The sequence below is a fragment of the Anas platyrhynchos genome, chromosome Z (assembly GCF_047663525.1).
Source record: "Anas platyrhynchos isolate ZD024472 breed Pekin duck chromosome Z, IASCAAS_PekinDuck_T2T, whole genome shotgun sequence".
Taxonomy (NCBI): domain Eukaryota; kingdom Metazoa; phylum Chordata; class Aves; order Anseriformes; family Anatidae; genus Anas; species Anas platyrhynchos.
Window position 1 is genome coordinate 45,582,040 of NC_092621.1, and position 14,877 is coordinate 45,596,916.

General features: G+C 47.9%; 1 protein-coding gene across 1 annotated transcript; it reads right to left on the reverse strand.

Annotated features, from left to right (window-relative positions):
* Positions 1–129: 129 nt before the first annotated feature.
* Positions 130–6,754, reverse strand: ZNF367 (zinc finger protein 367). The gene is made up of 5 exons (XM_027446715.3): positions 6,017–6,754; positions 5,554–5,704; positions 3,925–4,044; positions 3,388–3,526; positions 130–2,786 (listed from the first exon to the last, which is right to left on the reverse strand). The coding sequence occupies exons 1-5, from the start codon at positions 6,419–6,421 to the stop codon at positions 2,546–2,548; spliced, it is 1,056 nt and encodes a 351-aa protein (XP_027302516.2). The 5' UTR covers positions 6,422–6,754; the 3' UTR covers positions 130–2,545.
* Positions 6,755–14,877: the final 8,123 nt, after the last annotated feature.

Sequence of the window (14,877 nt, forward strand, 5' to 3'; positions counted from 1 at the left end):
CGTCTCCTCGGAAAAGAGGAGGGACACGGGTCCTCTTTGTTCTGCCACAGGTCGGGCAGATGGGGTTATAAGAACAAGGAGGGATGGAAATACTAAGAATTACTATAAACAGCACGCACATACACAGGATTTGAAAATTAAACCAACTCTTTATTTAAAGCATCTATTGAAATAACGGCACATTCACTCTTCTGCTGTTGTCATGCCAAACAACAATTTAGCCTTCAAGATTCTCGTGTGTAATCACTTCTTTATAATACAAAAAGCAATCTTCCACACCTTAATTTTTTAACTTGGTTTCTTAACCCAAACCTGTCACTACACAAAACAGCTAGAGCTGTCTGAATCTGCTGTACAGCTAAGTAGAATTCAGCATGCTTGTCATACTGAAAGAAATATTCTGCAAGTTGTCCAAAACCTTACAGCTGATTGAAGAAAACAAAATCAACCAGTGAAGTTATGACTTCAGCCTGCAACCAGCTGGTGATTACAACAGGGCTGAAGATTTTGAGCCCAGTGAAATACTACTCAAACAATTCTAAGTTACAACTTGGTAATACAACAGATTTACACTCAGGACTCATTTTGAGATCAGAGTCTTTACATATAGCCAACTGAACAGTCAAAACCAATTTGTCACATTCTAAATCTATACCCTGAATTACCAGTTTTACATAGACTAAGGAGCCCACAATGACTCCAAAGTGTTTCAAACTTTTAAGCCCAAAAAGACTTAAAACAAATAAATGAGCCTGATGCCAGCTGAAAACAGAAGTTAAACCGTATAACTGGTACAAAATTAATTACATTCCACAAACATGATCTTTGTTGTTTGTTTTGTTGGTGGTGGTTTTTGTTTAAATATTCAATGACTCCTTAGTCAAGTGCATCACAAACATATGATGTTAAACAAACACAGTTAATACAATTTTCTACCACAACAGGTTATCAACCATCAAAGAACATAATACAACACTTGCAGTTTCTGGTGGAAAAATAGACTTACTATTCTGGAACAGCTGTAGGCATCTAGTCAGTCTGTATCAAGTGATTAATAAAATGCTATTTTCCTCTTGCTTAAACAAGAGGGAAAGTGGCTTCCCTTCTCATTTGAATTTCCTGACCTTCAATGAGAAGGAAGAGTTAAAAGCAAGCAGGTCAGTAAATGAATTATTAATATCCCCTCAAGCAGTAGCTCAACTGCAAAAATAAAAAAAAGAAAAAAGTTCAATTTGAAGATAACATCTTGTTAGCATATTACAAATCTCTGGTTGCCTTCCAAGCAAAATACAGAACAAGATTACCATAAGACGACGGTATTCAAAAAGTATACAACATTCATGAAGTAACAAAATATCCCACTAAACATCTTATACCAGCATCTGATATTACTAAGCAGCGTTCTGTAACTTCATTTATTTGGGACGTACAAGAAATCACACTGTTAACACACTTGTAACTATCTTTGGAAGCCTATTTTCTAGTTGTATAGTGAATATTTTCCTGCAGTGTTTAATTGATAGCTGTGCTAAAGTTAGTGAACACAAAATGGGCATGTTATCCGTAAGTAAAGCAATAAGGTGGCTTTATGCACAGAAAATACGGAGGCTTCTATTTGCTAGTAACCATGTAAAAGCAAGACTTTAAAACTTAGTGTTTGCTAATAGGAGATCTAGAATAGTTTACTACAAATCCTTACCACCCTGTAAACACCCCCTTATTAAGGAAAACAAGTGCCAAATCATTACGGGGCCAAAAAATATCAGACAAAAATATCACCAATTGTTTAACTTTGTCTAGACTTTGCAAGACTAATCATTTTCAGATAAACACAACAATGTGCAAAAGTTCCTAACATCATATGCTAGGAATAACAAGTGCTACCAATAAATTCAAACCAGAGATCAAACCAGAACACGTAAAAGAGCAAAGTCATCCTCATACCTGGAGCAGTCACAGCGAAGATCCTGAACTATTCTATAATTCACCTGCATGAAGCAGCTTCTTCCCCTCTACAAGTTTTAATAACTAAGCTTTGCCCTCTACACCTCAGTGATACTAGGTAAAACTGACATTTAGAAAAACGTGGTTTCATTGGTGCTTACAGTATCTTCAGACCTACCACTTTATATAAATTTGCTTAAATAGTTCAGATAAATACTTTTCTTTTTGTCAGCCTTCTTTGGCCACGTGTACCATTCTGCTAATCACAAACACTGATTAGTGAAACACTGTGATTAGTGCTTCCTGTGAAAACTGCTTCAAATAAATGAGTTAACCTTGCAAAATCTAGCTTCCCACATGTATTTTGTTAACCCTGCATTACGCAGCCCTATATTTACAAAATACTTAGAAACTTTACATCTATCTTTAACCTTACAAAAAGTGCAATTCTCTCACCCCATGTTATGGGGTAACAACATTCTTCATAAATTCTACAGAATAGCAGCCTGTGATAAGCAAATAAGGTGCTTAGCTTATGCCCAGGATCTAACTGGTTAAGTACCACCAGGAAGTAATTTGTATAGGCAAACTTCTTCCCTATCTACTGCCGGAGTGGTGCCACAGCTAGGTTTGCAAGCTCAATGAGAGCCAAAGCACCATGCATACGTTCACGCTGTTCCTGGAGGCGGCGGCGGCGAGCAGCTGAGCGAGCACTATTTTTCTCTTCGCCATCCTCTTCATCAGACTGAAAATATTCCATTGGGTCCTGCTGTTCCTGATCGGTTTTCTGGATTACTTTACTTTTCAAAGCAGGAGCACGCTGTTCTCTAGTCTCCCAGTATCTAGAAAATCAAATGTGATGAACGTTTTTGAAATACATACAACTCATGTGCCAACCCATTCAAAGCTAGTAAAAAAGACTCAAGGGCTTTTTTTTTTTTTTTTTTAAACTTGGCACACGACTGAGCACTGCACTTTGTTTTATCTTTCAGCCCTTATATGGTAGTATTTAAGCTGTCAGAAACCTACATTTAAAATGCCAAAAAGGGAAGTGCCCAAGCAAACATCTGTGACAGACCATTCTGCTCCATGGTATCCCCCAACAGTCTACCTGTGTGCACACACAATCCATGTCCCTCATATAAATGCAAATTCAGATGGAAGGCTGCAGTACTAACAAGTTATTATCAAGTGTTATTCAAGCAAAAACACACATTTAAGCAGAGAAAATAAAATTAAAAAAAAAGACATTTCTCATGAAGAACTTTGTCTTAACTTAGAGTCAATAGTTCTTAAAGGACAGGCAAGGCTGGAACAAGTAATGCTAGAGGCACAGCTGATTCTGGTTTGTTTTCTTTTGTTTTTCTCCTCCTAAGAATAAAGTGTTTTGTCAGGCCACTTTTATGACTATCTAGACAAAGATCACACCGTATGGGAACTTACTTTGCTAGCCACTCAGCCACGTCTTTATTGTCAGCTGTCTGGTTTTTACTCAGGCTGTCAGTGAGTTCTTCCCTCTTCAGGCGGGCATATGGATGGTTGGGGCAGTGACGGTTTGCATGAGTGAATCTGCTCAGACAGCCTTAAAAACAGAAAATGCCAATGAAAGACACGGTAAGGAAAGCAGTCAACTGCTGAGCAACCATAATATCTGTGGGATGAAGAGGCTGCCAAATCCAGCCTTTCCTCACTCTAGAAGAGCCTAGATACAGTTGAAAACAAGTTCTACTTGGCAAGGTTTGTAACACGCCCAGTCATTTTATACATCAGTATCAACAGACATCACTAGTGACATTATATAGTAACATATGCAGACCTTCAATTCACACTTGGATGCTGATGCAGATTGTCTGGCTACTCTCATCTCTAGCAGCTCTTCCAAAGTTAAGAGCCAAAGCTTTGATAGATTGCTGATGCGCACACATTTACAGCAGTAGGCTGACCCTAACTCTGAAAGCCGCGGGTCATTCTCTGGCTCACCATTCTCTGAGCAGATGAAAGGCTTCTCCCCTGTGTGGAGACGCTGGTGAGTTTTGAGCTGCCCACTCTGAACAAAGGCTTTCCCGCAGTCTGGGTAGTCACACAAATAAGGCCTTTCACCTTAAAAATAATAACAGAACAGATTTGTGAAAGCTGTGTATAAAAGAGGAGTCATAGTATCCACTAGTCATCCTTGGCTTGATATTTGCACAAGCAAGCTCTTCATTTACCCACTCAGGCACTCTTGTCTACTCAGAAAGCATTAGTGTACCAGACAGCCAAGATCCACTCTCAACCCACAGAGATATTCAATGCTACTGGATAACACTTTTTCCTCCATAGAAATGAAGTTATAGGTTTTCCATGTGCTTTTTTTTTTTTTTTTTTTTTTTAAAGACCCTTGCAGAGTACTACACAACCTTTGTCCCATGAAACTATGCACCTACAGAGCAGGAAACATACGAAGTGAAATAATTAAAGTAATGTAATTCAGGTTGTAACCATATATATATATATTATACATAAAATAATATTATATCATAGTATATATGATATATCTAATATTATGATATAGCATAATGGATATAAATGATATAATATTATGATATCATTATATATATGTATATATATTATCATTACCATAGGTTAAATTGGAGTAAAATAACCAAGGTCAACAATGTAGCAATATATGAAGTTGCAGAAGTATATCACTATAGTTTCAGTAAATTATTTGGAAAAAGTTGGAAAAGTGAAAGTATCAAAATAAGCTTATGCCAGCCAAAAAAGCATTCTCCAACCAGCTTTCAAAAACGACTGCTCCATGCAGACTTCAATGTGAAGAATTCAGATGAAGAATCTGAAGAATTCAGATATCTCCTCTCTGTCTCAAGAGAACCACAGGTGTGCCACGCCACCACCGCTCAGAAAGGATGACAAAGTGAGGGTAACCATGACTTACTGGAGTAACATCAGGCTAAGTTCTGCTCAACTAAGCAATCCATATCTAACATGGAAGTTTGACACCTAACATAAGCAAGTGAAATGAAAACATCTTTTGACCAAAGAGCATGAGGAAACTTGTGCTTAGTGTTAGTAACAAGATTTGCCTTAGAGTCAGAAAAAGAGACTGTGGGAGCCAGCTTTTCACTTTGTTGTGTGGTATTGTGAACCACAATAGCTCACAGCATATTAAAAAAAAAAAAACACAAAACAAAACAACAAAACACACAAGCTTGAAGGAAAATGTATTTGATTGGAATGAAAAACAGCATTTCCCTTTAATTTCTAGTTCATGAGGGTATTGAATGAGTTGACGCTGGATCTCCGTTTCACTGTATGTTACTTCTGGAGCTGCTTTGTGTGTGCGTGTCGCTAAGTTAGCGTGACACCTCCACGGCAGAAAGCAGACTCTAAGCAAGCAGCCGGCAGGAGGGAGAGGCGGACAGCGACTCGGAGAGCATCTCAACTTTTCACCCAGCACTCCAGCCACACAGTATCGCGCTGTGCCGGCCAGGAAGGGCTTTACAAGATACTTTCTCCTCCCACGGCTACACTTTAACTGCGGCTGGGAAGGACGGGCAGGAGCAGGGGCGGTGGGGGTGAGGGGGCCACGGGACGCCCCCCGCTTACCGGTGTGTGTCCGCTTGTGCGCCTGCAGCGACTTCTCCCGCGGGAACACCCTGTTGCAGACGTTGCAGCGGATCCTGCTGGACGAGTGCTCCCCTTCGCTGATCAGGTCCCGCACCGTGTCCGCGCGGGGCCGCCCGCGACGGGTCCTGTCCTGCGGCGGGGCAGGGACAGCGCTGAGGGGGAGCCGCCCCCACACCCCCCTTACACCCCCCTTACACCCCCCTTACACCCCCCTTACACCCCCCTTACACCCCCCACACCCTGCCCGGGGCCGCGGCGGGCAGTCACCAGGCGGCGGCAGCAGCGCGGCCGTTAACCGCCACCCGCGACCGTTGCGGGGGGGGGGCGCGCCCCCCACCCGTTCCCCCCCCCCTCCCTCCGCGGGCGCGCGCGGAAGTGACCTCACCGCGCGGGGGCGGTGGCGGCGGCGCGGCCCCCCCTCACCCCCCCCCCCGCCCCTCACCTTGAGGTGCCGGTGGCCACCGCCCCCCCCGTCCGTGCTGCCGGCCTCCTCCTCGTCCCCGCCGCGGGGCTGCTGCGCGGGCTCGGCGGCGGAGGCGGAGGAGGAGGAGGAGGAGGCGGAGGAGGAGCAGGCGGTGGTGTCGGTGGCGGTGCCGGGGCTGAGGGTGACGTTGTGCGCGTTCTCGCCCCAGCGCCAGGGGTAGACCATGAAGTCGCTGAAGCCGGGGCTGGTGGGCACGGGCGGGGCGGGCGCCGGCTCCTCGCCGCCACCGCCCCGCCGCGGGGACGGCTTGACGGGGGCGGTCCTGATGACGGACACCAGCACGCGCTGCGGGGAGTCCTGGCAGAAGATCACCGGCGGGGCCGCCGCTGCTGCAGGAGGAGGGAGAGGAGGGCGCTCCGCCATCGGGGCGGGCGGCGGAACCGGCGGCGAGGGCGCGCTGGGGGGCGGCTGCTGCGGTCGCACCGGGCGCGCCTCAGCCGCTGCTCATCGCCGGGGGGGGGTCCCGCTGCCTGCCCCGCGCGCGCGCGACCTCCTCGCTGCTGGAGCTGGAGCCGCGAGGTCACCGCCACCAGCAGCAGGCGGCGGCCATAGCGCCCCGCGCGCCTCTGCCCAGCGGCCCCCGCCCCGCTGCCGGTGCCGCTGCCGGTCCCGGTGCCGCCGGCCCGCAGCGCGATCCGCACCCTGGGTTTTCCCGCGTTACATTTCGCGCCTGGGCGTAACCAATCAGCGAACGCCCCCGGCACGTCACGGAGTGGCAGCTCCCCGCGGCCAATCGGCGGGCCGGCAGCAGGCGGAGCCCCGCCCCGCTCCCGGGAGATGGGCCCGGGCGGGAGGAGGCCGCCGTCCCGCCTCCCCATTGGTCGGGGCGCGGCCCCCGCGCGCCGAGCTCGGCCGCTGATTGGCCCCGCCGCCGGATGCGAGGAGCACGCTGTTGTTGTTGCGCGGCCCCCGCGCCAATGGCAGCGCGGCGCGCGCTGCCTTTAAAGGGGCCGCCGCGGGTGGGAGCGGGGAAGAGGCGCGTGGCGGGGGGGGAGGGGCGGGGACGGTGCCCTCCGCGTGGGGGCGCGGCGCTGAGCGGGGGGGCGGCCGTTATGGCGGTTGTGGCGGCCGTTGGCAGGCCCGGGGGCTCGTCAGCGCCTCCCGTCAGAGCCAGCGCGGCTCAGTAGCCAGGGCGGGTCAGCTCGCGGGCTAGTTCCGCCTCGCTATCGCTCCATCGCTGCTCTCCCGATTAGAGGCTGTGAAATAAGTAATTGGTACATTATTGGTTAATTTGTGAGGTTAATGCCAGGCGCCCCTTCGTTACGCCTTGCGGTTCACTTCGTCACGGCTACCTTCCCTAACGTAATGAAAACAGGTCCCGAGCGTTTGTTTAAATAAAATCGTCTTCACGCGACTGACACTCCAGCTTCTCAGGCTTGCTGCTACGAGCCAAAGCCCTGCCCACGCACTTACCAGCTCTGAGAAGAAAACACAACAGCCTTTAACTAAACACCGTTTCCAAAATGAGTGAACAGGTTTGCACACGCTTGGATCTGTGCCACTTGAAACTTCAGCCCTAAAAATAACCCGGAGGAGAAAGTTCCTGTGCGAGAACAACGTACGCTTGGGGAAAAAAAATAATAAATAAATAAATAGTGATGTATTAAAGTAATTGCGTCCTGCAAACAAACGGTGAATAGCTTTTACAATTTTCCTGAACTGTGTAGCTGATGCTGCAAGTGTTACAGGTAGCTACCCAGAAACTCCAGTGAGGGGTAGAATTAATGTTAGAGTTCGGTACATAGAATAGTAGATACTGTGAGTTGGTATCATGCAGTAAGATAGAAGCAAGCAACTAAATATCTCCGTAATTATCCTGTGCTAACTCAAGGCAGGTGAGAAATTTTGAGACGATTCCCAAGGCCCTAGCTGCAGATCAACTTCTTTACACATATTTTGTTAATTTATCTAGTCTGAAATAATAGATCTTTGTTATGCTCATTAGGAAGCAGTGCAAAAGAGTGCAAAAAGTGCAAAAGTGAACTGATGCCGTTTCTGATATATTAGCTGGTCTGAAAATTAAAGTTTTGTGCAATGACGATGACCAAGAGGAGAGAAGTGACTTCATTGTCCAGATCCTGCTGCTGCGATGGGAAACACATGCACAGCGTGCACAGCCTAAAGGACTCACTGCTTTTCATTACACACAGCCATACATATAAAACTAATGGTTAAGGTCACACTGTGTAAAGACAGTTCTAAAAAAAAAATAATCTGAGCTACAGTATCTTAATTGAACAATACTAAGTGTGTTTGTTTTATGTAATATTTTGATGATGTTCTATCAACTTAATAGATAAAAGCACTGATATTTTAGTGGTTTAGTTAGTGTAAAAACAAGAGAGTGTGCTCTTACCAGAATATTATTCTTACCAGAATAATGAGCCATTACACAGTCTACCATCAGACTCTGCACAGAGAGCTCTCCCTAGGAAGTCTGTATCCACCCAGACTGACTGCCCGCTCAAAAATGAGGCAGTTCAGGTTTCTGGATGCAGGGAGTGTCTGAGCCTGCTGCTGCCCTCAGAGGGCGGCAGAGACACCGTGTGTGTGAGGTGCGAGCAGGTGGACGACCTGGTCCGCCTGGTGGCAGAGCTCAAGGAGGAGGTGGAGAGGTTGAGGGCTATCAGGGAGTGCCAGCAGGAAATAGACTGGTGGAGCAACTCCCTGCAGGGCCTCAAGGAGAGGTACCAGGTGAGACACCCCAAATGGGGGTGGACCCCCTGCCCTGTCGCTGTTAGGCAGAGTTAGGGGACCTGGGAGTTGAGGAGGAATGGAGACAGGTCCCTGCTCGACATCGCAAGAGATGCCCTCCCCTACCAGCCCCACTTTCCCAGGTGCCCTTACGTAACAGAGCTGAGGCCCTGGAGCTTGAGAGACCGGTAGGTGAGGAAGAGGTAGAAAGCACCCAGGAGGATGCTTAGGGCGAGGAAGTGACTCCATGGCTCAGGACTGCCTCCACCAGGACAGAAAGAAGGGTGATTGTTGTGAGTGACTCCCTTCTCAGGGGAACAGAGTGCCCTATTTGTTGGCCTGGCCCTACCCATAGGGAAGTCTGCTGCCTCCCTGGGGCCAGGATCAGGGACAGTGCCAGAAAGCTTCCCAAACTGGTTCGCCCCTCTGACTATTATCCTCTTTAAATAGTCCAGGCTGGCAGTGATGACATTGAAGAGAGAAGCCTCAAGTCTACCAAACGGGACTTCAGGGGGCTGGGATGATTAGTGGATGGAGCAGGAGTACAGGTGGTGTTTTCATCCATCCCTATGGTGGCAGGGAGGGGTACAGACAGGACACGGAAAGCCCACCTGATAAACACATGGCTCAGAGGCTGGTGCCAACACAGGATTATTTTATTTTATTTTATTCTATTTTATTTTATTTTATTTTATTTTATTTTATTTTATTTTATTTTATTTTATTTTATTTTATTTTATTTTATTTTTATTTTTATTTTTTTTTTTTTTTCACCATTGGGTGCTTTACTTGGCTCCTGGCCTGATGGCCGCTGACGGGTCCCTATCTGTAAGGGCAAAACAGATCCTAGGCCAGGAGCTGGCAGGGCTCATTGAGAGGGCTTTAAACTAGGTAAGAAGGGGGTTGGGGCTGAAACAAGGCTTGTTGGAGCTGTGCCAGGGGGAACAATGACAAGGCCGGGGGAGAAGGCAATGGCCCAGCTGAAGTGCATCTACACCAATGCACGCAGCATGGGTAACAAACAGGAGGAGCTGGAAGCCATTGTGCAGCAGGCAGGCTACGACTTGGTTGCCATCACGGAGATGTGGTGGGACCACTCTCGTGACTGGAGTGCTGCAATGCCTGGCTATAAGCTCTTCAGAAGGGACAGGCAGCACAGCAGGGGTGGTGGTGTGGCTCTCTATATCAGAGAAAGTTTTGATGTCGTGGAACTTGAGGCTGGGAATGATAAGCCTAACCCTATGGGTTAGGATCAGCAGGAAGGCCAACAAGGCAAATAACCCAGTGGGGGTCTGTTATAGACTGCTGAACCAGGATGAAGAGACGGATGAGGAGTTCTACAGGCAGCGGACAGAAGTTGCAAAATCATCAGCGCTTGCTCTCGTGGGGGACTTCAACTTCCCAGACATATCCTGGAAGCACAACACAGCCCAGAGAAAGCAGTCTAGGAGGTTTCTGGAGAGCGTGGAAGATAGCTTCCTGACGCAGCTGGTTAGCGAGCCTACCAGGGGTGGTGCCCCGCTAGACCTTCTCTTCACAAACAGAGAAGGACTGGTGGGAGATGTGGTGGTTGGGAGCTGTCTTGGGCAGAGTGACCACGAAATGGTGGACTTCTCTATTATTGGAGAAGCCAGGAGGGGGATCCGTAAAACCACAGTCTTGGACTTCCGTAGGGCTGACTTTGAGCTGCTCAGGACACTGGTTGGTAGAGTCCCTTGGGAGGCGGTTCTGAAGGGCAGAGGAGTCCAGGAAGGCTGGGCGCTCTTTGAGAGGGAAATCTTAATGGCACAGGAGCAGTCTGTCTCCACGTGCCCAGAGACGAGCCAGCATGGAAAAAGACTGGCCTGGCTCAGCAGAGAATTGTGTCTTGAGCTCAGGAGAAAAAAGAGGGTTTATGATCTTTGGAAAAGAGGGCGGGCCACTTGGGAGGACTATGAGGATGTTGTGAGGCTGTGCAGGAAAAAAATTAGAAAGGCCAAAGCTCATCTGGAGCTCAATCTGGCTACTGCTGTTAAAGATGACAAAAAAATTTTTACAAATACATCAGTGCAAAATGGAAGACTAAGGAGAATCTCCAGCCTTTACTGGATGTGAGGGGGAACTTAGTTACAAGAGATGTGGAAAAGGCGGAGGTGCTTAATGCCTTCTTTGCCTCAGTCTTCAGCGGCAATACCGGTTGTTCTCTGGATACCCAGTACCCTGAGCTGGCGGAAGGGGATGGGGAGCAGAATGTGGCCCTCACTATCCATGAAGAAATGTTTGGCGACCTGCTACAGCACTTGGATGTGTGCAAGTCGATGGGGCCAGGATGGGATCCAGCCAAGGGTACTGAGAGAACTGGCAGAGGAGCTGGCCAAGCCACTATCCATCATTTATCAGCAGTCCTGGCTATCAGGGGAGGTCCCAGTCGACTGGTGGCTAGCTGCCCATCTACAAGAAGGGCCGGAGGACAGACCCAGGGAACTATAGTCCTGTCATTTTGACCTGTTACTTTTGCCAGGGAAGCTCATGGAGCAGATTATCTTGAGAGTCATCACGCTGCATTTGCAGGGCGAGCAGGCGACCAGGCCCAGTCAGCTTGGGTTTATGAAAGGCAGGTCCTGCGTGATGAACCTGATCTCCTTCTATGACAAAGTGACGCACTGGGTGGATGAGGGAAAGGCTGTGGATGTGGTCTCCCTTGACTTCAGCAAGGCTTTTGACACCGTCTCCCACAGCATTCTCCTCAAGAAACTGGCTGCTCTTGGCTTGGACTGGTGCACGCTTCGTTGGGTTAGAAACTGGCTGGATAGCCGGGCCCAAAGAGTTGTGGTAAATGGAGCCAAGTCCAGTTGGAGGCCGGTCACTAGTGGCGTCCCCCAGGGCTCGGTGCTGGGGCCGGTCCTCTTTAATATCTTCATCAGTGATCTGGACAAGGGGATCGAGTGCACCCTCAGCAAGTTTGCAGATGACACCAAGTTAGATGCGTGTGTCGATCTGCTTGAGGGTAGGAAGGCTCTGCAGGAGGACCTGGACAGGCTGGACCGATGGAGTGAGGTCAACTGCATGAAGTTTAACAAGGCCAAGTGCCGGGTCCTGCACCTGGGGCGCAATAACCCCAAGCAGGCTGGGAGAGGAGTGGTTGGAGAGCTGCCAGGCAGAGAAGGACCTGGGAGTGATGGTGGACAGTCGGCTGAATATGAGCCAGCAGTGTGCTCAGGTGGTCAAGAAGGCCAACGGCATCCTGGCTTGTATCAGAAACAGTGTGGTCAGCAGGACTAGGGAGGTGATCGTCCCCCTGTACTTGGCTCTGGTGAGGCTGCACCTCAAGTACTGTGCTCGGTTTTGGGCCCCTCGGTACAAGAAGGACATGGAGGTGCTCGAGTGAGTCCAGAGAAGGGCGATGAAGCTGGTGAGGGGCCTGGAGAACAAGTCCTACGATGAGCGGCTGGGGGAGCTGGGCTTGTTCAGCCTGGAGAAAAAGAGGCTCAGGGGTGACCTTATTGCTCTCTACAGGTACCTTAAAGGAGGCTGTAGCGAGGTGGGGGTTGGTCTGTTCTCCCACGTGCCTGGTGACAGGACGAGGGGGAATGGGCTAAAGTTGCGCCAGGCGAGGTTTAGGTTGGATATTAGGAAGAACTTCTTTACTGAAAGCGTTGTTAGGCATTGGAACGGGCTGCCCAGGGAAGTGGTGGAGTCACCATCCCTAAAAACGTTTAGATGTGGAGCTTAGTGATATCGTTTATGGGAAGAACTTGTTAGTGTTAGGTCAGAGGTTGGACTAGGTGATCTTGAAGGTCTCTTCCAACCTAGGCGATTCTGTGAGATCGGATCCTGTTTAACATTACAACAAAGTATACCTTTTATTACAATGTAACAGAGAAACACAGTGAAAAGATAGGGAGCAAGCACTCAAAAGAAAACAATAAAAAGTACCTATGTTCTGTCCTTCTAGTTGGACTTGAGAAGAGCATCACGATTCAGGAGTGTGAGGATGTGAAACTCTCTCAGAAACAAAAATGAAACATCTACCTCCCCTAGGATGGTAACTGATGTACTTCTGTTATATATGGAGTGGTAATTCATGTCGAGAAAATGGTTGATATTAATAATGAAGGGGTAGATGTGGGAGTGTGGCCATGGGGGTTGGCAAGCCCCATCGTTGGTGATAACATCAGACTCTTAAAGATGAGGCCATCAGGAATGTGAAAGAGTTTAGAGGGAACAAAGAAGGGTGATTCAGGAGTTTCCATGCATGTCTTGGGTTGCTTCTTCTCCAGCCATTAAGGCATGGAAGTTACTGGGTGTTTGCTGTTGCTGTTATATGCAAAGTTGTTTGACCAATGAAAAGTTGTTTTGAAAAGAACTGCTGTGGGGTGAAGGGTATTATAAGAGGGGAGCCTGCCCTCAATTAAAAATAAAGGCAACAAGATATGATGAAGTTACGTCATCAATAAAGAAGCAGGAAAAAGGAGTGAAGAGGAACAGGCTGGCAGAACAGAGACCAGGACAGGAGCAGGCACTTTGATTGCCTCATGAAAATAGGCTCGGCCAGACTCAGCAAACAGCTCAGAGAAGCTCGTACAGAAAGTCGCTGGAAATGGGCGCACTGGAGCTGGAGAGAAGCTCGAGCTGAGAGAAGCGGAGCCGTGCACGCAACTGCCCCTCGCTGGTAAGCAGCTGCGCATTATGGGGAACCATACGTCCTTAGGAACAAAGACTGTCCTGGTAACCTTACAGCTTATTCTCCATATTAACAATCAGACAGTTTATGATCCTGAAATATGGGACCAAACTGAGGTCAAGGTGTGGGATTCTGCAACTAAACCCAACAAGGTTCCAGTGGGATTGCTCGACACCTGGCGAGCAGTCTCTGAGGCTTTAAAGAGCCCTGTGGGGCCACAACCAGAAATGTGTGACTTGCCAGACAGTGAGGGAGCTGCAGGCTCCGTTACTGATCCAACTGCTACACCATCGCCCCTCTGCTGCTACAGCCATCGCAGGCCTTTGCTGTTCTGCCCCCTGCTGACCTGGACGTGTGACCCAGGCCTCATTGGCCTTGAAAAGGAGATGGATATGCTTTGCTTCGATCTGGGAAGAACCGGATACGTAAGGCCTGAAGGCCGAGTTGCTTGACAACTTAAAGCAAGACATATTGCTCAAAAGGAATGGAAAATGGAGACTGTTAAGTCATGCAACTTAAAGGGTTGTTAGTAACCTTTTCTGATTGCACATATGTATAGGTGTACTTGCGTTTAGTATGTAAAGCCATGTTCTGTATATTTAGAAAGTTTGATATTTGTGTGTGTGTGTTGGTGGAGCGTAGACTCCCCGCACACCCAGCACTGTTTACTTGCCTTTTATACCTTTTATAAATATTTATTTTATAAATATTACTAAATTCATATTGAGTTGAGACTTCATTTGTAACGCTTCTAATAGTGAAACTGAATGCATATACATGATAAATGAAGAGGAAAGAAGGTACTTTACCTGTCTAACGCATGCCTCAAACATTTCTAGTGATACTCCAAAGTTCTGACCTGAATACTTGGAGACAGCGATGGTCTTTAGGCAGATAGAAGCAAATACTTAACAATAATGCAAGTGACTTTATTGCCCGTTGTAATAAGGACTCACAGAGTAACATAGCACTAGTTGTAATACCTCTTATTTACCTGTTCATGATTATGTTTTCCCAGTTCTGCTTTATATCAAATCAAATACGCTTTTAAGACAGTAGAGTTTCTTATAGCCTACTCGAGGCCAGCTACCGAGTGTTCCCCAGGGAAGGAAGCAGAATGAGGTAAGCACACCCACACTGCAGATGAACTGGCATTTCGTCCCCTGCAGGTGATGAATGCGCCTACTGTGAGCAGGCCCATCTCTGGTGATGCAGCCCCGTGCTGCTCAGCATAAACCTTCGTGTATTCAGCTGAATTCTGTCAGATCACATCACTGATCGCGTGTGCGGCAGCTGGACCCAGTACAGGGCATGGCTTTACAGGTGTTGTGCCCCAGAAAGGGACCTCGGGCTGTGCGATTTTGTAATGGTTTGTTTTGAAATGGTTTATTTTGTAATGGCTCGTTTTGTCACGGTTTATTTTAGGATGTTTTATTTTATAATGCTTTATTTTGTAATGGTT